This window comes from Salvia hispanica, chromosome 3, assembly GCF_029641045.1.
Source record: "Salvia hispanica isolate PSC_SH4W2 chromosome 3, Shi_PSC_v1, whole genome shotgun sequence".
NCBI lineage: Eukaryota > Viridiplantae > Streptophyta > Magnoliopsida > Lamiales > Lamiaceae > Salvia > Salvia hispanica.
The window spans coordinates 16,971,784-16,994,245 of NC_142694.1; the positions used below are offsets into that span (position 1 = coordinate 16,971,784).

A 22,462-nucleotide genomic window follows, 5' to 3' on the forward strand; every position below is an offset into this window, starting at 1 on the left:
TGGGTGGTGAGACATTTATGTGTATTCCATTGTGGAATCATTGATATATTTGGTTTCATTGTTGAGCCACACTGGGATCTACATCTTAACTAGTCTAAAAACACCTTCTGTATACAATATATAAGTGTTTGTGGGTAATTTAGTTTCAATGTCTGAGCCATTGCTAGAATGTCGAGCTCAACCACGAACGATGCACGCATCTACATGATGATGGAAGACATTCTGTCCGTGTTTCGTTTGGAAACTAATATGCTCATGACTCGGTTTCGGAACGCACGAACTGAATGGCGAAAGCGGCAAATACTGGAGTACGCCCGCAAATACAGTATTCTGAACAAAATTCCAGATCAGATCAAACACCTGGACCGTCTCTTGCATGTCACAGACACTACTTGTCTAGCCAACCTACGAATGGACCGCAATACGTTTGGAAAATTATGCCGCATTCTATCTGAACGCGGGGGTGTAAAGGTTGCTAAATGCTTGGGCATTGAAGAACAAGTAGCAATATTCTTGGGTGTTCTTGCACATCACAACAAAAACAGAGCCCAGCAACACTTATTTTGGAGGTCTGGCTCAACAGTTTCGTTCTATGTGAACAAAGTTCTTGGTGCAGTTCTTAGTTTACATGTTGATCTTCTAACTCCTCCGGTTCCTGCAGGCGACGACTGTACCGACCACCGATGGAAGTGGTTCAAGGTACTATACAAATTACCATCTCTGTGAATATGATTCCATATGCTTTGTACATGTTTATGAATAGTGCAATATTATTTGGCTTCAGGGATGCCTAGGGGCTCTCGACGGCACACACATCAATGTGTTGGTTAGGTCCGCCGACAAACCAAGGTATCGAACGCGAAAAGGCCAGATTGCTACCAACACTTTGGCGGTGTGCGATCGCAATATGCAATTCGTGTACTTTTTACCTGGATGGGAAGGATCCGCTGGCGACTCGCGTGTACTCCGTGATGCTGTTGCTAAACAAAATGGGTTTAAGGTGCCAGAAGGTTAGTTGTGAAACTCCTTACAACTTTCTATTAATTAGTATTTTAGCACAATGGATTCAAGATGGTGAAAAGGTTCGGCACGGGTGTCATGAGGTTTTATTTACAGAATTGTGCATGTGAATGTATATGAAGGACAGAGTCTTCACTGATTTCATATTGTATAGTTAGTCTTATGCAAGAAATTTGTAAATTGAGTGGTTTACTACGATTGCCAACAAAATTGGTACTACTACTACTACTTTTCTTGACTTTTTGAGCTAATGGACACGTGATATTTTGCTGTTAGTAGCCGAGCTCTAGTTATCAAAGTGGGGTCACCAACCTCAAAGAAATACTACACATGTTATACAGATTATAAAAATTGGCACACATCACTACTTAGTATTTATACAATATTAACTGTTGTATAACTTGTTTTTTTGGCAAAATTTGGATTGATTTGCAAAATATCCTACCATTATAAATTCATTTGTACCTGGTTTTGTAATTGGTAGCCATAATTATGTATTTTTTTCTCTTATACATGCTCTTATTACTTGTGTGATAATGCATATGCAAACAGCAACGGCTTCCTCACTCCGTATAAAGGGGTCCGATACCACCTAAAGGAGTGGGGTCAGGGGATGGCAGCCCCTCAAAACCCTAAAGAACTGTTCAACACGAGACACACCAAAGCAAGAAACGTTATTGAGCGTGCTTTTGCGGTGCTAAAAATGCGTTGGGGCATCCTGCGTTCTGCGTCATTCTATCCAATCAAGACTCAAATCCGACTAATAATGGCGTGCTTCCTCTTACACAACTTTATCAGACGTGAAATGAGAGTCGATCCTATTGAAGTTGAGTTGGACGCAACGAACCCTCCTGAAGTGGCTGAAGACATTGGCGCCCAACCATATGTAAATTGTGTTGAACCGACCGTTGAGTGGACGGAGTTTCGTGACAATTTGGCTTTGAATATGTGGAACAACCGCTAGTTAGGGGTGAGCAAAAAAATCGAAAACCGAATATCCGAACCGAACCAAACCGGAAATTTGAAATTCGGTTCGGTTTTGAAATCTTAAAAATTTCGATTTTTCGGTTCGATTCGGTTTTGTAAAAAAACCAAACTGAAAAACCGAAAAACCGAATTTTATTTTAATATATATATAATACTTGGTATTTAAAGCTCCAACCCTAATCCTCTTCTCCAAAATCACGCCTCCTCTTCTCCAAAATCAAATTTCTCCATCTCCAAATTCCATCCGTCGCCCATCTCTTCTCCACCCATCTCCTCCGACCTCCAATCGTGCTCCACAGTCCAAATCCGACGCCGGCGCCCCTTCACCCGACTCCCCTCCACTCCAGCCGTGCTCCAAACCCGACGCCGACGCCCTCCACCCGAGTCTTCACGCCGGCGCCCTCCACCCGACAACTCGTCTCCTTCCAGCCATCCTTATTTTCTAAATTATCCGATAGAATATTTGAAACTTGGAAGATACTACTCCATTAAAGAGTGAACACTTGGTTTGAAATTTTATTTTGGTTGTATTTGTTGTTATGACTTAAATATTCACATTTTATTGGTTGATGGATGCTAATTTTGGTTGATGGATGTTAATTATGTTAGGGTTTGATGATTTCTTTTCTTTTTCGGTTTTTTCGGTTTTTCGGTTTTTGGTTGAAATTCAAAATAATTTCGGTTTTTAGGTTTAATTCGGATTTTTAAGTTCGGTTTTTCGGTTTTTGGCTTTTCGGTTTTCGGTTTCGGTTCGGTTTTAGTTTTACCCTAAATTCGATTTTTCGGGTTCGGTTCGGTTTGGGCGAAAAATCGAACCGAAACCCGAATGCACACCCCTACCGCTAGTGGTGTTAGGTGTCGTGTATAGTTACGAATTTTTATCTATTTTAGTTCAAGATGATTGGACTATGCTGCACATCTAACATTGAAATTGTGTATGTGTTTTTGTGTTTTTGTGAGCAACGTTGTGAACCAATGACTGTGATTTTAATTCTTACATTTGTTGCCTCCGGCACAACTTCCCCACTGGTTTGTGGCTTTCAAATTGGGTAATCTAATGTCTTTGTTTTTGTTCCAGTTTATTTTAGTTTATGTGTGGGAAAACTAATTTAGGTCCATCTCTGTGTTGTGTTACAAAGATGATGGGTTTGTTGTTGGCTACTTACTAAGATGGTTCAGTTATCTAATTTGGTTTAAGAACGCGAATTTACTATGTTGTGCACAGTTCGTACAACTTATTTTGGTATGCCGATGCTATATGGTCATTTGAAACGCATTTTGGATCAGCTTTGCTGTTTCAATTTTTTATCTTTGCATCAAAGTATCAATAAACAATAAATAGCTGTAAGTTTAATTGCCTATAAAATATATGCACTCCTCCGCATTTTCTTATACATAAATTGGTTTAATGTTTGGTTGCTACATTATTTACCTTCTATTCTTAAAAATACTTTCTAAGAAACTATATTCAATTTCTCTGAAACTCAGTATACATAATTTGGTTTTATCTATGTTGAATATTTATCTGTAATCTTTTCTATCTGTGTTTTTCAATGAATTCAAAATTTTAGTATTTAATGGATTTCTTATTCACCTATCTCATTTTTCTATGATACATGGCATAATGTTATTTACACTTGCTATTTCAAGTAATGACAAAAAAAAAATTAAAATTTACGTACATAAACTCCAAAGTTTGTCAAAATGCTCATGTACTAAAAGATTTTGCCTCTTGTGTATTTTTGTTTATTTTATTATGTAATTATAATTAAAGTTCGTAATATCTTTTGTTTATAATGTCTATCCATAACAACATTTACTACTAGAAAAATTCATTATAAAAATAAAAACTTTTTTCCTTGAAATAATCGTTTCAATAATAAATATTGGGTACAAGTGGGTGCCTTTTTTTCTTGATTTGGGCAAATAATGAGTAGATATTGTAGGAGCAACTAAATCAAGTGCATGCTTTACATCTCATTTGCTTATCTCAAATGGTTCGAGCATATCTCAAAATTGTAATTAATTATGTATTCAAGTAGATATACAATACTTCCTCCGTCCTATAGCAGATGTCACAGTTTTCTTTTTAATTTGTTCCACAAAATATATTTTATTTTCTATTTTGAAATTTTTTTTCTCTCACATCAATTATAAAAGTATATTTCCTCTCACCATTTAACACATAAAATAATATCTCCTAAAATCTTGTGCAATCTCCTAAGTGCCCCATCTTCTTTGGGACGCAGGGAGTACAATAAAAGCGGAAATAATATTAGAAGAGTTTTATCAACATTTTTCAGTTTTTGAGTTATATATATCGACTTTAGTTATTGTATACAATTTTTTAAAAAACGTGTGCCAAAAATTAGCGACTAAGTTCTAGTTTGGGACATGCGGAGTACTAAAAAATTCATTAAAATAAAATCAAAACCTTTTCCTTGATATAATCGTTTCAATAACATAATTTGGGTACCAGTGGATGTCAATTTTTCCTTGAATTGAGCAACTAATGAGGTCATATTGAAATAGCAATTAAATCAAATGCAGACTTTACATCTCAGTTGCTTATCTCAAATGCTTTGTGCATATATGGGGGTTTTCAATAATTGATTAGAAGGGAGATCAATTCGGTAATAAGTATGGCTGTAGGTTGTGTACTGATATCAACTTAGGTAGGAAATTGTCACTCAACATTAATGAAGAATTCTGTATTTAAGTGAGCATCCATTTGGCATTAACATCACCACCTCCTACACTACCACTTGTTACAGTTAAACAATGAATCCTCCACCTCAAGCAGCTTTCCTCTACTATGGTCCTTGGACAGCCGAAGCTGATTTGATTCTATTAGATACAATGATTAAGTTGAAGAAAGAAACAAATTGGACTGAAAATCAGTTTCCGAGCTGGTTCTTGATGACGGCGGAGCAAGAGCTAAGATCAAAGGCCGGTGTGCTTGTATCCGAAGAGGATATTTCAAAGAGGCTAGTTGTGTTGCTCAGACGCTATAAGATTTTCAAGGACGTTTCTCTGAAGTTCGGGGCTAAGTGGGATCGTCCAACGAACTACATCATTGCATGTGAGGACGTTTGGACTCGGATCATGAAGGTATTCGTAATTTACTACATTCCATTTGTATTCGCTCTGCCTAAAAACTATTTTTTCTGCAGTATCATTGGTTTGCAGGGGCATACTTTTACAAGGGCGAACTTGAGTACGACCGTCTCGAGTGCTTATTCGGCATGGATGGCGTAAAGGTTGAAGAGGAAAAGCATGTTATTGTGCTATCTGATACTACAGAGAAGCTGCCAACTGACGACCTAAAGGTTTGTGAAATGGAGATACTTAATGAAGAGGTCAACAGCCCGGTAGTCTTCCCACCACCTACCGTCCGGCGCAAACTTTTCGACGATGACTTACCACAGCCACCTACAGAACGAGAATCCACAAATGATGTTGGGGTATGCTTCATTGACTTGGACCCGGATGGTCAGCTTCGACCCAGGTATGAAAAGGGTCGTGACCTGCCACCATCCCAAAAATGTATCCTCCCTCGTTCGCGTGCGAAGCATGATGTTGCTGGGCCGTCAACTAGGTCAGCATTTGGAAGCTCAGTTGGTTCGAACTCCCATTGGGTGGTGGTCGAACTCACCAAATTGAACTTCCACATTGTAGCTTAAGGGGGGGTGCTAGTCCATATGTAACCAAGTAGTATATGGACTGTGGACTAGTGTTTTTGGTGTGTTGAATCGCCCCTTAAGAAGCTTGTGTTATGTTTATTTTGTTCATAATGCATGTAACATGGCACACGAACAAGTGATCCATTCATGTGTTCCAAATTTTACGTGGCCTCCACTAAGAATGGCCATGTTTTTTGTATTGTATATATGGAAAATCAGCCTTTATGGTTTATGAGTTGATAAGGTGTGCGCAAGACCTTGATTGTTGGACATCAAAACAAAATTTTACACAAATAAGTGCTGAAACAAACTTCTAACACAAAATACGCATATATATAACATTCATATGGTAGCACACCCAAAAAGGTTATGGGGTAAGTACGTGGTACAACGCATACACCGCATAACATAGTCGAAAATATAGCACACTACTTCTGGCCGCATTACACACCAAAAAAGCGGTCACTAATATCCAGCCGCATTACACACCAAAAAAGCGGTCAAGAATAGCCATAGTTGGCATTGTATATACATAACCAAACCCAATCGCAGCTCCAACCATCAATTGATGTCGTGATGCTGGCTCAACAGCCTCTTTAAGTACCCCAATCGAGCATGAGCAAACATGCCAATGAAGACCTCTAAGTACGGCTGCGATTTATCACCTAGTATGTTGCATAGGTCATACCTTTCCTCAAGAGACAGCCCTTCAACAGTCCCAAGTTTGTCGAATACCTCTTGTCGTGCCTTACCCAAATCAAACTCGTATCCGATTTTTGAAGCCACCAAATCGAGACGGGAGTTTGTGTCTGAATGCAGCTTAGACATAAACTCCATCATCGCCTCGTCGCTAGTCAAAACTTTGCGCTTCTTTCTAGGGCCCTTGGTCGTGGATGCCACTCTATCTTCATTGCCAGAGCCATCGTCAAGGAGGTCAGTGTGGGCGGAGTCTCCATGGGCCTCAGATTCGGGAACATCATCAGCAGAGGGTGGGAAGTTGTTCTCATTGGTCTCGCTCACAGGGGCTCGTTGTGGGCGCAATTCTGCAGCAGCTTTATCAACTTCTTCAGACCCACCTCCGCTAGCTCGATCCTTCCCAAAAATCAGCTGCCATGTTTCCCATAGCGGCCACGATTTGGTCCGCATGTGCCGTGCATTCTTATCAGCCTGCAATTCATGGAAAAATTACTTCCTAACCTGTTAGACCACTGAAAAAATCTAAAATAACTATGAAGACACCAAATGGAAACAGAGAAGAAACCATGACTATCTGCACCCATTGCTCATCATCGCAATCGATCCTATAAGTGCCATCATCGTTGAAACCAACCCCGGTTCTTGCAAGGATATTGCGGAGACTGTTGTAATGATTTTTCCAAGCAGAAATCTTGGAAGTTACATGTGGAGTACCCTAGATATCAGTACGTGGGTCTTCAATGCGAAAGCTTTCCTCAATTTTTTCCAGATAGCCCGAACGAAATCCATTGTCTGATTTCCAGCCACCAGCCACAAGTTCAGCCAAACAGCTAGCCAAAATCTCCTCTTCCCGTGGTGTCCACATTCGGCGCTAACGATCTCCTTTACGAAATTTTTGTCGTGGTGTAGCATTAGCTCCTACACAAAGAAAGCAGTATAGAGGTGAGCAGCAATCAAGCTTGAACATTGGTGTATATGAAGTAATATAAACAAACCCTTGGTGCTAGTCCCAATTCCTTGGAAGGTTGATGGTGGCTTTAGGTTCGACATAACCTATGAAAAACAGAGGCCAATAATCCATGGTGTTAAAAAGAGCCGAATAATGTAGATTACCCAAATTCAACAACAGAAAACTGAAACACAAAATCAAAAGTAATAGCCTTCACAGACCAACAATACTCAACCAAAAACACACATAACAACTCCAAATTATCAGCAATTGCACACATTGGATCACATCAAACAAATTCGTATGCAGCTAAAACAACTAAAAACGGAGAAATAAAAAAAATTCACATCGCCGATTCAAATACATGAATGAACCCTATTGTTGCCACAGAGTAACACAAACAAACCATAATGCCGAAAAATAGAGATGCAAATATAAGTTTAGATCATACCGCCACCCAATTGAAATGATGTAGAGAAAAAACTAAAATGGATTTCCAGAACATATGTGTACATTCGTCCCCTATTTGTAGCGGCGATGATCTGAAATTTTTGGAAAATAGGCGCCCATTTTTTTGTTTGGGCGCGCTCTGCTGATTTTGGGGAAATTGAACAGGGATATTTGCGTCATAACACAATTTTTTAATTAAAAAAAGTGTTGTATATACTTCCCAACCCATTTGCATCGAAGAAAGGCGAACACAATTAAACAGCCGCAATTCTGTGGGCCCTACACTCCCATTTCTGGTCATGATTTATTTCCTTGCATTTGGGAAGAAAGAAAGCGAACGCACCCTTAGTTTAATACCGAGGGTTTGATGATCCTCTCCCACAGTCCACCCCCAGGTGGCTGGACTTTGATCATTTAAATGAACAAGTAAATGATTGTAGGGTTTCAAGTCTCATCTGCTAGATATACACACAAACTTGAAACATTAGATTTCCCATGACTTGGTCATGTTATGATCCCTTTCTAATTTTCTTTACTTTCCACCAATTAAACATAAGTACAAGTTTTTCATCATGTCATTCTGAATAAGGTAGCACCATTGAAATTTGAAAAGGACCAATGGATCTAACATTGTGATCTGACTTTTTTATATTGTGAAATTGAATCGCCTACTTTATAGCTAGAAAATAAGTATGCATCACTTAAATTACTCACCTATTCCTATACATTTCACTTGCCTTCTACTACTCCTATAACCCTAGAGAACTAAGAACCATTTCACTTACACTACTCATTTTTCATTTTAAAATTTTCAACTCTTTCTCATTCCATATAAAACCAATTGTTCACTTCACTCGGTGCTTATTCTTTTGTAACGCACGCGCATTTTGTGTGTTCATCCGCGTGCAACTCATGAGCATGGAGTGTAGTGCTCAACAAAACTAAAACCTAAATATCAACCATACATATATGATATATGTAAAATTTCCATCCTTTAAAACTGAATACATCTACATACAATACAAGTGCATCCATCTTACTAATTACGAAATAATAAACCTTAATTTCATTTCAATTGTGGATATTTTGAACAGATTAGAGCACTGCACTCGGCTCGAACGAGGCAAGTGTCCCCGGACTCAGCAGCATAGCCGAGCACCACGCCAGAGAAGCCGGAGACAAGGCAAACCCGAGCGGGCTCATTGCATCAAACAATTTCAGCCTCTTTTCCTCTTCATTTTCCCCTTTATCCAAACTCAACCCTCCATGCTTCGGGGAGAGGTCAAGAGGCGGCGGCGCCACCTCCCTCAGCCGCGTCGTCGCCACCTGGACCTCCACCGCGCCCGTCAGCCTCTGCACCACATCCTTAAACTCCAGCGGCTCCACCTTGTAGATCTTTGGTGGCGTCGGCGGCAGCGGAGCGATTGGTTTCTTCGTGATCGCAGGTTTCCGGACAGCCAGCGCTGTCCGGAAATTCTGCACTGGCTTCCCTCTCTGGCGATGGAGACGGAAGTGAGTCGATGAGTGTGACGAGAAGGAATACGAAGCCGAGGAAGAGGAATCCGATGAATAAGACTCCATCTTTATCAAATTCTTGTTTTTTTTTTTTGGTGTGTTGATTAATTTGTTGCTTTAATTGTGATTTATATATACACAAGTTGGGGGAGAAAGTCGTGGTGACAAATTGCGAGCTCACGTTTTAGATATAACTGCAATTATTTGAATTCAAAGAGATGGGGACTTTGTAGTTGAATAAAAACAAAATAAAAAATTGTGAGAGGCAAAATGTTTTGCTTTTGTCGTGAGCGTCGGCGTGGCTGCGGAAGCTGACCTTCGATGGTGTGAATCATTTTTGACCCATGAAAATTTATTGGCTCAATTATTGTGTAATTTGATACTAATATATTTTTGTAGATTGGGCATAGTCTCGTTGAACATTTTGGGATTCATGCTTGAATCATGCATGGTAATAATTCAATCAATTATTTATAGCAACCATAAATGCAGTTGGGAAGTTGAGCTGATTTATTAGATAATTATAATCCCAGCCGCCATCCCATAATTTAGTGGTAAATTTCGAATTTTTTTTATACTTTTTGTGCTAATGCTTTTTGCACTATCAAAATTTCTAAGGTGTAAGTAAAAATTTATGATGTCAACTCATCTCATGATAATGTCATCATATTAATTAACTTCTCATGATGTATAATTCAAATTGGAGTGAAAAAAAGTTTATTTTGACTAAGAAATGTTATCTTAACATATGAAAAGGATAGGGAAAAATAATAACTTTTCACAATTCTCCATCAAAAGAAAATCTCTTATTTAACTTTTATTGTAGTAGTAGTAGTAGTATGTTTTTATCTTTTCATTTTGAGAAGGAGAGAAACCGTTAATTAATCATTGCTCTATATATTAATTAATTAATACCCCACAAGACATTTTTTCTCAAATAGACAAATGAAAAATTCCAACGTTCATCAAAATTATGCGAGGACCCGACCGCAGTAATTCCTTATAGTACTACCAAATAGTGAAGGCCAGTGTTTGAACATGAAAAGTGATGCGTAAAACTTTGTACTATCATTGGATAATATTTTCTATTTAATTTGTAATTTATGACTGGCAAGCTTACAATAGCTTTAGATTTCTACAAATATAAACACATAAATCGAATTAGTATGAATATATTAATACATATACATGCATCGATAATAAAATGTAAGTAGAGTAGTGGAGTAACTTTTTAAGACGATAAAAATATTTAAAATTCCTAATAGTACTGAACTATGTTCTATATTCATAATGACTTCGAATAATATGTATAAACATGAATTTAAATGCATTTTGCTTATTGATTTTCCACTAGTTCATCAATATATTAACTATCCGTAACAAGTACTCCCCCATCTATATAATATTTGGAAGTATGCAAATCCGTAGTATGTTGTTGACATAATAATGAGGCATGTGTTGCGTGATAAAATAAAGAAACGACTAGATTTCTTTACAGTTCGAATATATGGATTTTAATTTGGTTGTGACCTCCTATATTTGTTTTCTAATGATTATTTTAATTAGGCGGCGGCTCTGAAAAATCTTTGACCAGGCAAATTGCATCAGCCAGTTCGTGCCTCCTAGTCATATGGTTGATTACATGATTTAGAGTGATTAAAATACTTACTAGATTTAATTTATTATTTTCGTGCTCAGTAAATTAACAGCAATCGCTATCAAATTTTTATTCTTCGATTTTATTTTTTTAATTAGACACTTAGCTGAGAATTGATAACCGACTTCTGTATTATAATAACAAATGGAGTATTTACAAAAGATTAGTTATTTATCTTGTTGGTTACAAAAGAGAACTTATGTGGAATAAATTTGATGTTGCAAAGATTCTCATATAAATTAAAGAAACAATAGATCATAATAACGTGTGAATTCAAATTAACAAGGAGATAATAATATCAATATCCGAGTTTGGTCAAAGTGTGATTTAGTGTTTCTTCAGTGACACTACTTTAAGCGGAGCTCAATAAATGGAGAATAGTTATCAACCTTATAAAAAGTTTGTAGATATGTCGTAGGGTTGTGCAAAACATTCAAAAGCTCCCAATATCTCATATAGAGCAGCAAAATAATCCTAGGGATTATATTCAACATTGAAGTGTATTGCAACAAAGCGTGCCGTCTGAAAATAGAGGGAGATTTGGTCGCAGCGTCGAAACCAATCAATCATGAGTGACAAAAGGCTAATTGCTTGGTAGTTAACAAAAAGAACCCATCAAACAAGTATGTTCTATATATGTACCACGAGATAGTTATATAGTGTTGCATGATTATATATGCAAGATGGTAGAATCCAAATCACATTAAGCTGTGTGTGTGAGTGTGTCGTTTGCATTCTTTTTACAATGAGTGATATTATCATCACAAATCACATACTACATACAACAAGCCAAATCACTTTATACAACCAAATGATTCCCTTAACTAGCTGAGAACAATGCTTATGATGCAGCGTGTTGTCTCTAAATAACACTCCCTCTGTCTCCAAAAGAATATGCACTTTGGAGAATAGGTCCCACCTCATTAGTGGAGAATGGGTCCCACTAGCTGAGAACAATGCTTAACGTAAAATTGGTAAAGTAAGAGAGATGTAAAGAGAAAAAGTAAATAAAGTATTATTAGTGGAGAATGGGTCTCATCTCATTAAAGAGAAGAGACTTTTTCAAATTTAGAAAATGCATATTCTTATAGAACGGACTAAAAAGCATAGAGTGCATGTTTTTGTGGGATGGAGGGAGTATAGAGCATCGAGAGTTTTTCAATGATACATTTTCGAATTGCTCATGAAACTCCTTACATTGACTTAACAGCCAACAAAATTTTAATTTATGTTCCCATTTAATTTATTAGCCAACAAAAAAAAAAATTAAAATATTGCTTATAATACTATATTTTAAAATATTAGAATTGGCCAAATTAAAAATTTTAAAATATTGCTTATAATACTATATTTTAAATTATTAGAATTAAATTATACTGTAAGACAAAATAAATTTTAATACTCCTTATGTCCCACCTAAGTTTCATTTTTGCACTTGCTTTAAAAAAATTGTACTAATAAATAGTTAACGTGGATATACAATACTCAATTTGTCCATGAAGAATATGCACTATTTCCTTTTTCATCCGTCCCTAAATAGTATATACATTCAAATTTCTGTGAGACTCATTATCCACTAAGAATACTTAAATTTTTTTTTTCAATTTATCTCTCTTTTATTTTTACCAATAATGCATTAAAACTCATGCTCAACCCAAAGTTCATACTCTATGGGTACGAAAGGAGTAAAGTAAAAGCGAAAATAATGTTGATAAGACTTTTCTCAATATTATTCTCACTTTTATTTTACTATATATCTACTTTAACTATTTATTACATTTTTTTTAAATGAATGCCAAAAAAAAGTTACTCAACTTATCGAGACGAAAAGAGCATTAATCTTCACCAATCTGATATGGCAGCTAACTTATGTCAGGAGCAATCTTACCATATTATGGTAAACTAAATCTACTCAAATTTTAGTTTCTGTCATTTTACAATTATACATTTCTTTTTAAATAGAATTTCAATTTCGGAATTCCAGATTATCTCTTAAATCAAAAATTTTAAACCACTTTTCATTGAGTGTGTAATAAATAAATGTTGTAGTCAAAAATTGAGATTTATTTTAAACATTTTTTTACTTACTTTGTAGGCATTTTTTATTAGTTTTTCCAACCGGGACTCCTAAAACAGGAGCCCCAAAATTAATCAACCGGAATTTCTAAAGCGGGACGAAGGAAGTATTTGTCTAAAGATAATTATAGAAAAAAGGATTGAAAATGAAGCAACAAGTTAGAAGTTATATTTCTGCGATTCGTTCATTATTTTTTGTGTTTCATGCACAACATGTTATGCTGTGTTTTAAAGAATAGCTGAAGATCCGTTCTCCTCTATATTATTCTCGCTTTTACTTTACTACGGAGTATATATTTACTTTAACTATTTTGTAACGCTTTTTTTTTTAAATGAATAAAAAAAAGCGACTCAACATAGTAGATAGGAGCAATCTTACCAAATTACGGTAAAATCTACTCAAATTTTAGTCTCTGTCGTTTTACAATTATACATTTCTTTTTAAATAGAATTTCAATTTTGGGATTCCAGATTTTCTCTTAAATCAAAAACCCTAAACCCTAAATCTCCACCAAAGCTAACAAATTCCTACTTTCTCCCTCTAATCCCTAAATCTCCACCCAAATTCTCTCGCTTGTCTCCATAGTTCAGCCATGGCGGAGATAAAGCTCTCAGAGACGCGAGACCTAACCCGAATTGAACGAATCGGCGCCCACTCCCACATCCGAGGCCTCGGCCTCGACTCCGCCCTCGAGGCCCGCTCCTCCTCCGAGGGCATGGTCGGCCAGACTTCAGCCCGGAAAGCCGCCGGCGTCATCGTCAAAATGGTCCAGGAAGGCAAAATCGCCGGCCGCGCAGTCCTCCTCGCCGGCCAGCCCGGGACCGGCAAAACCGCCATCGCCATGGGCATGGCTAAATCCATCGGCCAAGAGACCCCCTTCGCTATGCTCGCAGGGAGCGAGCTCTTCTCGCTGGAGATGTCGAAAACCGAAGCCCTAATGCAGGCGTTCCGGAAAGCGATTGGGGTCAGAATTAAGGAGGAAACCGAGGTGATTGAGGGCGAGGTTGTGGAGATACAGATTGACCGGCCGGCTGTTGCTGGGGCTGCGTCGAAGACGGGGAAGCTCACGCTGAAGACTACGGATATGGAGACGGTGTATGATTTGGGGGCGAAGATGATTGAGGCCTTGGGGAAGGAGAAAGTGCAGAGTGGTGATGTGATTGGCATCGACAAGGCCTCCGGGAAGATTACGAAGCTCGGGAGGTCTTTTTCGAGGTCAAGGGACTATGATGCAATGGGGCCTCATACTAAGTTCGTGCAGTGCCCTGATGGTGAGCTCCAGAAGAGGAAGGAAGTTGTGCATTGCGTTACTCTTCATGAGATTGATGTTATCAACAGCAGGTATATTCTACGAGTTTTATGTTTATGATGGAGATGCTGAATTTGATTTACTGATGCATTATGAATTAACAGTATCCCCTGAAGGGCTTGAATTACTAGACTTGATGTTTCGAAAATATTATCTGGTTGGTGTTTATTTGCTTGATACATTTAGCTAATTGAGTTGAAGTCAACACCAAGGAGTCGGAGTGGTGGATTGAGTGGAGTATGTTGTAAGCCAATTCAAATGCATTGGCCTAGTGTCTTTGATAAGTTTAGCAGACAAGTTCTTATGCAGTATAATTTTTACCTGTCTCTCTGTGGATTGACTAGAGGTTTTGCGTTCAACTAGGCCATAATCGTACCACTTTCGCGAGTGCACTTGTTATCATCAGGTTAAATATTGGACTGCCTGCATCTTGAATTCTAGAATCTTGAGTTTTCACTTCTTTTGGTTATTTAGAATGCAATAGGTTGTGACTAGTTTGCTAATATGTGGGGACTGGAGGGTAAGCTTTTAAGAGTTGTCACAAATGGTCAATCTTTTCTTTGGTGCGCTACTTTTGGTTAGGTGGCAAAGGTTTAGATTTCTGCTAGCCATGGTTAGGAAACTTCTCTTCCTCTGGAATCTGACTATGTAAGTGGGAGGGGCTAATATGAACTGTTAGAAGGCTTTTTTGTGCAATTTCTGGTCAGACAGAAGTGTATTGGAATTTCTTCTTTTATTCTTCTATGTCCTTTAGCATGTTTTCTAGTATTTCACAAACTCTCTTACTGTTGAGTTAGCCCCTTTGGTCCTGTTAGAATTAAACTCAGGTTAAATATTTAGGAACTTGGTATGTTTTATTGAGTCTCTTTAATACAATGGGCTAGATTGCCTTAAACAAAAATTAAATTCTTAATCCATGAAATTTTAATATGCTCATCTATATAGTGCAATTTAAACCTTTATGACTGGTCTAAGAATCATGGTTCATGGCACCACAGCCTCTAATTTGCTAAGCGTGCTTTCTTGTTAATATATGTATAACTGCATGCATTTTACATTGTTTATTGCTTATAATAACAGCTTTAAATGCAAAGAGTTATTAGATACTCCGTACTTGATTTATTGGGCAATGTTAGTTTGTCAGAAACATAGTGGTCTCTATAACTTCAGGCGATGGTATGCATTGTATTTAAGCCATATTTTCATGATGATTGTGTTATTACAGTATAAATTTAGAACGAGCAGCAAAATTCATTTCCTGTTCTTTTTATTGGGGTCTTCTCTTCATTCACTTATAGCTTGCTGTCTCAATTTCAGAACGCAGGGATTTCTGGCACTTTTTACGGGTGATACTGGCGAAATCCGTGCAGAAGTTAGGGAACAAATCGACACAAAGGTAGCAGAGTGGAGAGAAGAAGGAAAAGCAGAAATTATACCGGGTGTCCTCTTCATTGACGAAGTACACATGCTTGACATTGAGTGCTTTTCATTCCTGAACCGTGCATTGGAGAATGACATGGCGCCTATATTAGTTGTCGCCACCAACAGAGGGATCACTTCCATCAGGGGCACAAACTACAGATCCCCACACGGCATTCCAATCGATTTCCTTGACCGCCTGCTCATCATCTCCACCCAACCCTATACAGGAGACGATATCCGGAAGATCTTGGACATCAGATGCCAAGAGGAAGATGTAGAAATGTCCGAAGATGCTAAGGTACTACTTACAAAGATCGGAGAAGACACATCACTGAGATACGCCATAAACCTCATCACCTCTGCTGCGTTGTCCTGCCTGAAGAGGAAGGGGAAGATTGTGGAAATGGAGGACATAAGCCGCGTGTATGAGCTCTTCTACGACGTGAAGAGGTCGACACAATACTTGATGGAATATCAAAGCCAGTACATGTTCAGTGAGGTGGGAACAGGAGAGGGATATGAAGACGAAGCTAATGCAATGGTCTCATAAAGAGAGTGTGTGTTGACACAATGGTATGTTTATGTTTGGTGGAAATATTATTTCAGCTTCGGATTTGTATTAGCTATATGACGATGCTTCAGTTATGGTAATGTTAATTAAACTGTTTCTAGTGAATATTTGTAGGTTTGTCTTTTGCCTCATGAAATTTAACTTAAAAATTAATTTAGTTACACCATAGTTTTATCTATTTAAAGATTGATGGATAAATTTTCTTTAAACCATGAACATTAATTATTGAACTATTAACTTATACTCAAAGAATCAAGTAGGATGATTGAAAATTAATGAAGAATTTAAAAACAATAAAACATAATTTGAATACATGATTTGTTTAGCCTTGAATTGACAATTTCAATTATGAGGCTGTAAATTGGGAGTGTAATTCAATAAAACAAAAGATATCTGTAATCTTCTCCCGCATCTTACACTGATATGATGCGATATCTCCATATGTATCAATATTGTTAATGATATTCATTACGATATACTATTAAGGATTAATGTGCATTGTTACTTAAATGGATAAAGCTTGAGAAATTTTGTTATAAATAGAGGCACTTACCATTACCAACAATATTTTGTTATAAAGAGAGAACCAAAAAGAGAAGTATTAAACCAGGAATCGAATTGGAGGAAGGAAAATGAAGCAGCAAATATTTGTGATTTATTTTGTATTGTTTTGCATGTTTGGTGGATTGAATGTTGTAGCTAGTGATACAGAGATTCGTTTCATTAATTGTACGGATGCAGCATGTAAAGAGGCATGTAAGAAAGCAGTATGCGGCGCCAAACGCTGTGTAAGCGGACTCTGTGTTAGGAAAAGGGTTTTTCAAAAATCGGTTTGCGTCTGCGCTCCATGATCAAAGGGGGTTGCCTTTGCCTTGTAGTAGTACTATTCATTCAAACATCTATCAATAAATAACTCATAAAAACAGTCCTTAAACAATATGGTTTGTGTATTTGCAGTTCCTAACGAATTTTTTTTGGGTCAGTATTAAAATGAGAAAAAGTAAATAGAAACCAAAATAGTGCACGTTAGTTGTTATATTTAATTAACAAAAAATTTATAAAGTGATAAAAAAAATAACGGAAAATGTAAAAAGGCATCAAATGTAATTACATCTATGTCTAGAGTCTATTCAATTGTCGAGAGTCTAGTTTTGTAATTCACTCTTTTGTAATCACAGGCGACAACTAGTTTAGTGAACGGTGAATCTCAAGTCTTTGTATATCTGCTATTTGACTCATTTTTTAAAAGAGGTTTTTAAAGAGTTGGAGCAAGAATTATGTATAACTATAGTTTACTTAAAATTAACATCTCTAAAATCATATCTCTAGTAAGCTTGTGAAGTTTTGTTACTCTTTCAAGTTCAACCCAACTGAATTTTATATTTATTATAGTTTATTTATGCTACATTAAATTTGTTATACTATCTTCGTCAGTTTTATCATATCAACTAAATCTTCTACTCCAATTTCTAGTCATTATGTCATGTTTTCATAAACTTTTTATAAGATCAAATTGTACCATATTTTTCGAAATTAGAAGAAATAACAATATTTTGGTGGTCTCGTCCTTTGGCTTGGCTTTTGTAGCTCGCCGTTTTGTTTGTTTTTCATAAAATAAAAAAACTGACTCCAAAGTATACAAATTTTAAATAAAAAAGTGACTAACAAAACTTTATTCGCCGTTGCCGGGGATCGAACCCGGGTCACCCGCGTGACAGGCGGGAATACTTACCACTATACTACAACGACTTGTTGTTTTAATTCAGCAATTATAATATTTAATTTTTAGAAATCATTTGCCTCTTTTTATCCTCTTTCTGTAATAATACTTAGGGGTGGGTAGGTACGGTATACCTTACCGAAATCATCATACCGTATACCTTATCGTAAATACGGTATGCGTAAAAGTCATACCTTTACCTTACCAAAGTTTTCGGCATACCAAACTTCGGTATACCTTATTTTCGATATAACGAATTTTCATACCGATACCGTACCTCATTTTCGATATACCGTACTGAAGTTCGGTATACCTTACTTTTGCGGTATACCTCACTTTCAACATCAATTAAAATAGAAAATTAGAGTTTTTAGAATATTATTTATATTTTATAATTTTAAAAATAAATTAAATATAATTTATTCATAATTATATTTATATTTCACAATAGATTTTATAATTTAAAAATATATAAAATATATTTTATATATAATTGTGTTTATATTTTTGTGGTATATACCTTAATTTACGGTATATACCGAATTTCGGTATGCAGCGGTATACCGCGATATTTGAAAATTCATACCGTTACCTTACCGGAATTTTTCGGTAAGGTATCATACCGTACCGTAAGTCACGGTATACCGAAAATTCGGTATTTTCGGTATTTTTTCGGTACGATAAGGCCGGTATTTCGATATTTCGGTATTTTTCCCCAGCCCTAATAATACTACCTTTTCTTGACAATATTCTGATTTATATTGAGAGACTAAACACAAGTATCTGGTGAAATCCTAAACCATCACCTATTTTAGTAATAAAAAGATAAGTAGTTATAAAGCCTATAAATCCTAAAACGTTCATGCACATTTGCACAACCATATCCCATATAGATTGAGATTTGACTGAAAATTTGTTGAAATTTTAAAGTTGACGTGAATATTCGCATCAAGATTACAATTCATGTTAAAGATTAAAAGCCAGTGCAAAATTTGGCCTACTGTAAGAGCAAATAACTCAATAAAACTGCTATTGATTTAACAAACAGTTATTTTCAGGGAGGGGTAGAAATGTTACTACGATTCAACACATTTGAGATAATTATAAAGAGTCCACTGCTCTTTCTTAACACTCGAATAGTAGACAATGCCAACAGTGTAGTAACCAACAATCACATTCTGACATTCAAAACAGATATACATTCATTGGATGTGTGTATTAATTTAATACTTTCCCATCACATAAAAATAACCAAAAAACTTTCGGCCTTAATCCGCAAGCCCGGTCGAGCAGGATTAGTTGGATTCTGATTAAACAAAAAAAAATTACCAAAACATTTTAAAGGCATTGATTCTTAAGCAGGGTAATCAAACGGCAATGGTTGGAACTTGGAAGTAGGAGGGATGGTGTAAATCCGGGTGCATAAACCCGTAATTCCTGAATCAGCAAACGTCAACGCCCTCTGCATTGCTTCAAAGCACATCTCCACCGTATACATCTCGTTGTGGCCCCCACTGCACGGCTGGCACCCTGTGAAGTGCGTTACAAACGGCCTCCGCCCCCTCCCGTATCCCCGGCTCACCACCTCCGCGTGCCGCCGCCTCCACACGCCTACACTCCTCCGTTATATTCTCAAACCTCCCCACAATCTCTACCCAATACCCCTCGAAATAATACCCATTTTCCACGTAGATTTTGTCCCCCCATTTTTTCATCAAAAGCAAATACGCCAGACCCGACTGATCGTCGGATTCGGGCCGGATCTTGTCCTCAAAATCTTCCCCCATTTCTCATACTCTGGATTCTGTGGGCCCGACTGACAGTTCCGTATCAAAAAAACGCCGGCATTGATACCGGTCCAGCTCCGGTCGAAGTCCATGTCGGTGAAGGCGGCGTCAGAGTCCACCCACCAGATCCACTCGGCCTCGGGGTGGGCCGCCTTCACCGCGGGCGTCTTGGCCCAGAACGAGTGCATCTTCGGGTGGAGCAGCGCGTTGTTGTCAGGAGGTGGTCCGACGGAAGGGTGCTGCCGCAGCCAGGCGGTACGCTTCTCGTCCCAGTTCTTCACCGGCGGTGTAGCTCAGGTCAGGGTCGTCGTAGAAGGTCTTTTCCGGCGGGTCTGTGTTGGTGGAGAAAGTGGGAGATGGGATGGGATTTGTGGGGAAGAAAGACCAGAGGGACCAAACGAGGAGGAAGGTGGCGAAGATGAAGGCGTCGGAGAGAAAGGTGGCGGATTTTCTCCGGGTCATTGTGGAATTGGGGAGCTCAAGCGACACCATTGTAAATTCTGGAGAAAGGGAAGAAAAAACGATGACAGTGTCGGAGTTGATGCAAATGCGTCGCCGGTGGTTAAATTTAGGGCGAGAGTTGGCGGGTTAGGGGTGGCGGTGGTTGAGAGAGTTTAATTGGAGATTGTGTTGATGAAGAATCAACAAAATAGATTTTTGATGCGATGTATAATACTTTCATGTCAGCATTTCTTTTTTCCTTTTGTTTTACAAAAATGATACCCAGTAATAAATAGGAAAATGAAGAGATAATAATAATATAGAGAATAATTTTATTATTTTACTATATTTCTTACTTTATGATCTCTCCCTCTTAACCACTACTATTATTTAGTACTCTATCTGTCCTAATTAAGTTGAGTCGTATTTTTTTTTATGTCCCAATTAAATTGAGTTATTTCTTTTTCAAAAGAAAAAATAAAACATCTAATATCTTTTACTTTATTCTATCACCTACTTTATAACTCAACTTAATTGAGATGGATGGCGTATAATTTTTCTAAGATGAATGCTAAAAAGAAGTGATTCATGTAAGTGGGACAAGGGAGTAAATTTCTTTCTCAATCCATGAGATTAGCTTGTATAAGTACTACTACTTTATTTCTATCTTCATTTCCACTTCAATTTATTCCATTTAGTCTCTAATTATATCACACATGTGAAAGTGAAACTGTGAAACTACAATTTATTTAAAAATTAAAATTAATACATTCCGAATATACAGTTCCATTTACGGATAAGGTATTTGGCACATATACGCAAGAATACTAGCTACTACCAAGATTTTATACCAAAAATATGTTTAGTACATTTGTCAGATTTTGAAAAGAAAAAACTAAGTTAGGATTGCAACTATGAGCTATATGTCAGGGTGTGTCCTTATCCTATGAACTTCGCATAAGATAAGTATAAAAATCCCAAATGGACAACACCTTTATTGGAACAGGCATGTACTAGTATAATTTAGTGATTAATTGATGTAATATACTTAATTATATTATTGGTCTGAATATAGTCGTATAACTGAGCATGTGGTTTAGCAAAACAAGAGACAGAGATACTCTGTCGACAATCAATGACACAGCAATTTAATCTATGTAAAATGTAGTATTTTTTATTATAATCCACGGAATAACTTTAGGTCATGTTTGGGTGGGATGATTCTAGGGATGAAAATCCATGAACAAAAATGTCTTATTCATGGATTTCCATCTCTAGATGAGTTATCACCCTTATCAAACATGACCTTAGAGTTATTCGGTGGATTATAATAAAGAATACTACATTTTACATAGATTAAATTGCTCATGAATTTTCATCCCTAGATGAGTTATCATCTCCACCAAATAAGTCTCTAAATTAGATTAATCATGTGACTGATCCAGGATTAGACGAGTTAAAATTCTAATTCAAATGTATATCTAATGACATTAATCACTATTGTTTCTTTGGATTTATATCCAGATTTTTATCCAATCTCCTAAATTTTGGCATGTAAAACATAAAACAGTCACATACGAAGGTAAGTTAAGAATTTGTAATCTTGTTTCACTAATAATATCTACATTCTGAAATACTCTACAATAAATCAATGCAAATATAACTAATGTATTAGATTTCTAAAGTTTACATTGCACAAAGCTCTCGTAGCTCAGTTGGTTAGAGCACCCGTTTAGTAAGCGGGAGGTCTTGAGTTCGACTCTCAACGAGAGCAAATTATTTACTCAATTATTTTTTATCTTATTATCTGTTCTGTTTTTCTTCCTAATTTCTAAAATCTATCAATTTTATTCTACTATTAAGCATCAGTAATTGTGCCGATTAGTATTTGAACTAATCGTTTGAACTTTGAATACATATATGGTTACATAGAAAAAGCACATGAACCAAATTAGACTTCTACAGTCCTAATCTATATGTCACCTCACAGCTTAAATGTTGGAGTAAAATTTCGATTATAAAATTATTATGGAAGCTTTTTTAATAGGGAGATCAATTTTAAATATTTAATAACTTAATAAAATCATTATTCAAAAAATTACTGTTAAAAATGTTGTTGGAAATCTTAATTTCTGAAACAGATTCATTGGGCTTTAATGATGTGCCAACAACGGCCCA

At 36.9% G+C, this 22,462-nt stretch overlaps 3 protein-coding genes, 2 non-coding genes and 1 pseudogene across 5 annotated transcripts; 3 read left to right on the forward strand and 3 right to left on the reverse strand.

Moving 5' to 3' along the window:
• Positions 1–167: 167 nt before the first annotated feature.
• On the forward strand, positions 168–1,984 carry LOC148930267 (uncharacterized). Its single transcript, XM_089069415.1, has 3 exons — positions 168–699; positions 785–1,010; positions 1,536–1,984. The coding sequence occupies exons 1-3, from the start codon at positions 169–171 to the stop codon at positions 1,982–1,984; spliced, it is 1,206 nt and encodes a 401-aa protein (XP_088925541.1). The 5' UTR covers position 168.
• A 6,743-nt stretch (positions 1,985–8,727) lies between these two features.
• LOC125216427 (uncharacterized) lies at positions 8,728–9,415 on the reverse strand. Its single transcript, XM_048118138.2, has one exon. The coding sequence runs from the start codon at positions 9,364–9,366 to the stop codon at positions 8,881–8,883; it is 486 nt and encodes a 161-aa protein (XP_047974095.1). The 5' UTR covers positions 9,367–9,415; the 3' UTR covers positions 8,728–8,880.
• Positions 9,416–13,511: 4,096 nt separating this feature from the next.
• On the forward strand, positions 13,512–16,441 carry LOC125215991 (P-loop containing nucleoside triphosphate hydrolases superfamily protein). Its single transcript, XM_048117583.2, has 2 exons — positions 13,512–14,375; positions 15,661–16,441. The coding sequence occupies exons 1-2, from the start codon at positions 13,627–13,629 to the stop codon at positions 16,313–16,315; spliced, it is 1,404 nt and encodes a 467-aa protein (XP_047973540.1). The 5' UTR covers positions 13,512–13,626; the 3' UTR covers positions 16,316–16,441.
• A 1,572-nt stretch (positions 16,442–18,013) lies between these two features.
• Positions 18,014–18,085, reverse strand: TRNAD-GUC (transfer RNA aspartic acid (anticodon GUC)). Its single transcript has one exon. It is a non-coding gene; the product is annotated as a tRNA-Asp (tRNA).
• Positions 18,086–19,410: 1,325 nt separating this feature from the next.
• LOC125209183 (putative glycosyltransferase 7 pseudogene) lies at positions 19,411–20,399 on the reverse strand (annotated as a pseudogene).
• Positions 20,400–21,984: 1,585 nt separating this feature from the next.
• On the forward strand, positions 21,985–22,058 carry TRNAT-AGU (transfer RNA threonine (anticodon AGU)). Its single transcript has one exon. It is a non-coding gene; the product is annotated as a tRNA-Thr (tRNA).
• The last annotated feature ends 404 nt before the right edge of the window (positions 22,059–22,462 follow it).

Excerpts from the sequence above, each read along its gene's own strand:
- LOC148930267 (XM_089069415.1), top strand. The coding sequence starts at position 169 with ATGTCGAGCTCAACCACGAACGATGCACGCATCTACATGATGATGGAA. Across the intron at positions 700-784 it reads ACCGATGGAAGTGGTTCAAG|GGATGCCTAGGGGCTCTCGA; the intron begins GTACTATACAAA and ends ATTTGGCTTCAG. Across the intron at positions 1,011-1,535 it reads TGGGTTTAAGGTGCCAGAAG|GCTCTTATTACTTGTGTGAT; the intron begins GTTAGTTGTGAA and ends TCTCTTATACAT.
- LOC125216427 (XM_048118138.2), bottom strand. The coding sequence starts at position 9,366 with ATGGAGTCTTATTCATCGGATTCCTCTTCCTCGGCTTCGTATTCCTTC.
- LOC125215991 (XM_048117583.2), top strand. The coding sequence starts at position 13,627 with ATGGCGGAGATAAAGCTCTCAGAGACGCGAGACCTAACCCGAATTGAA. Across the intron at positions 14,376-15,660 it reads ATTGATGTTATCAACAGCAG|AACGCAGGGATTTCTGGCAC; the intron begins GTATATTCTACG and ends TCTCAATTTCAG.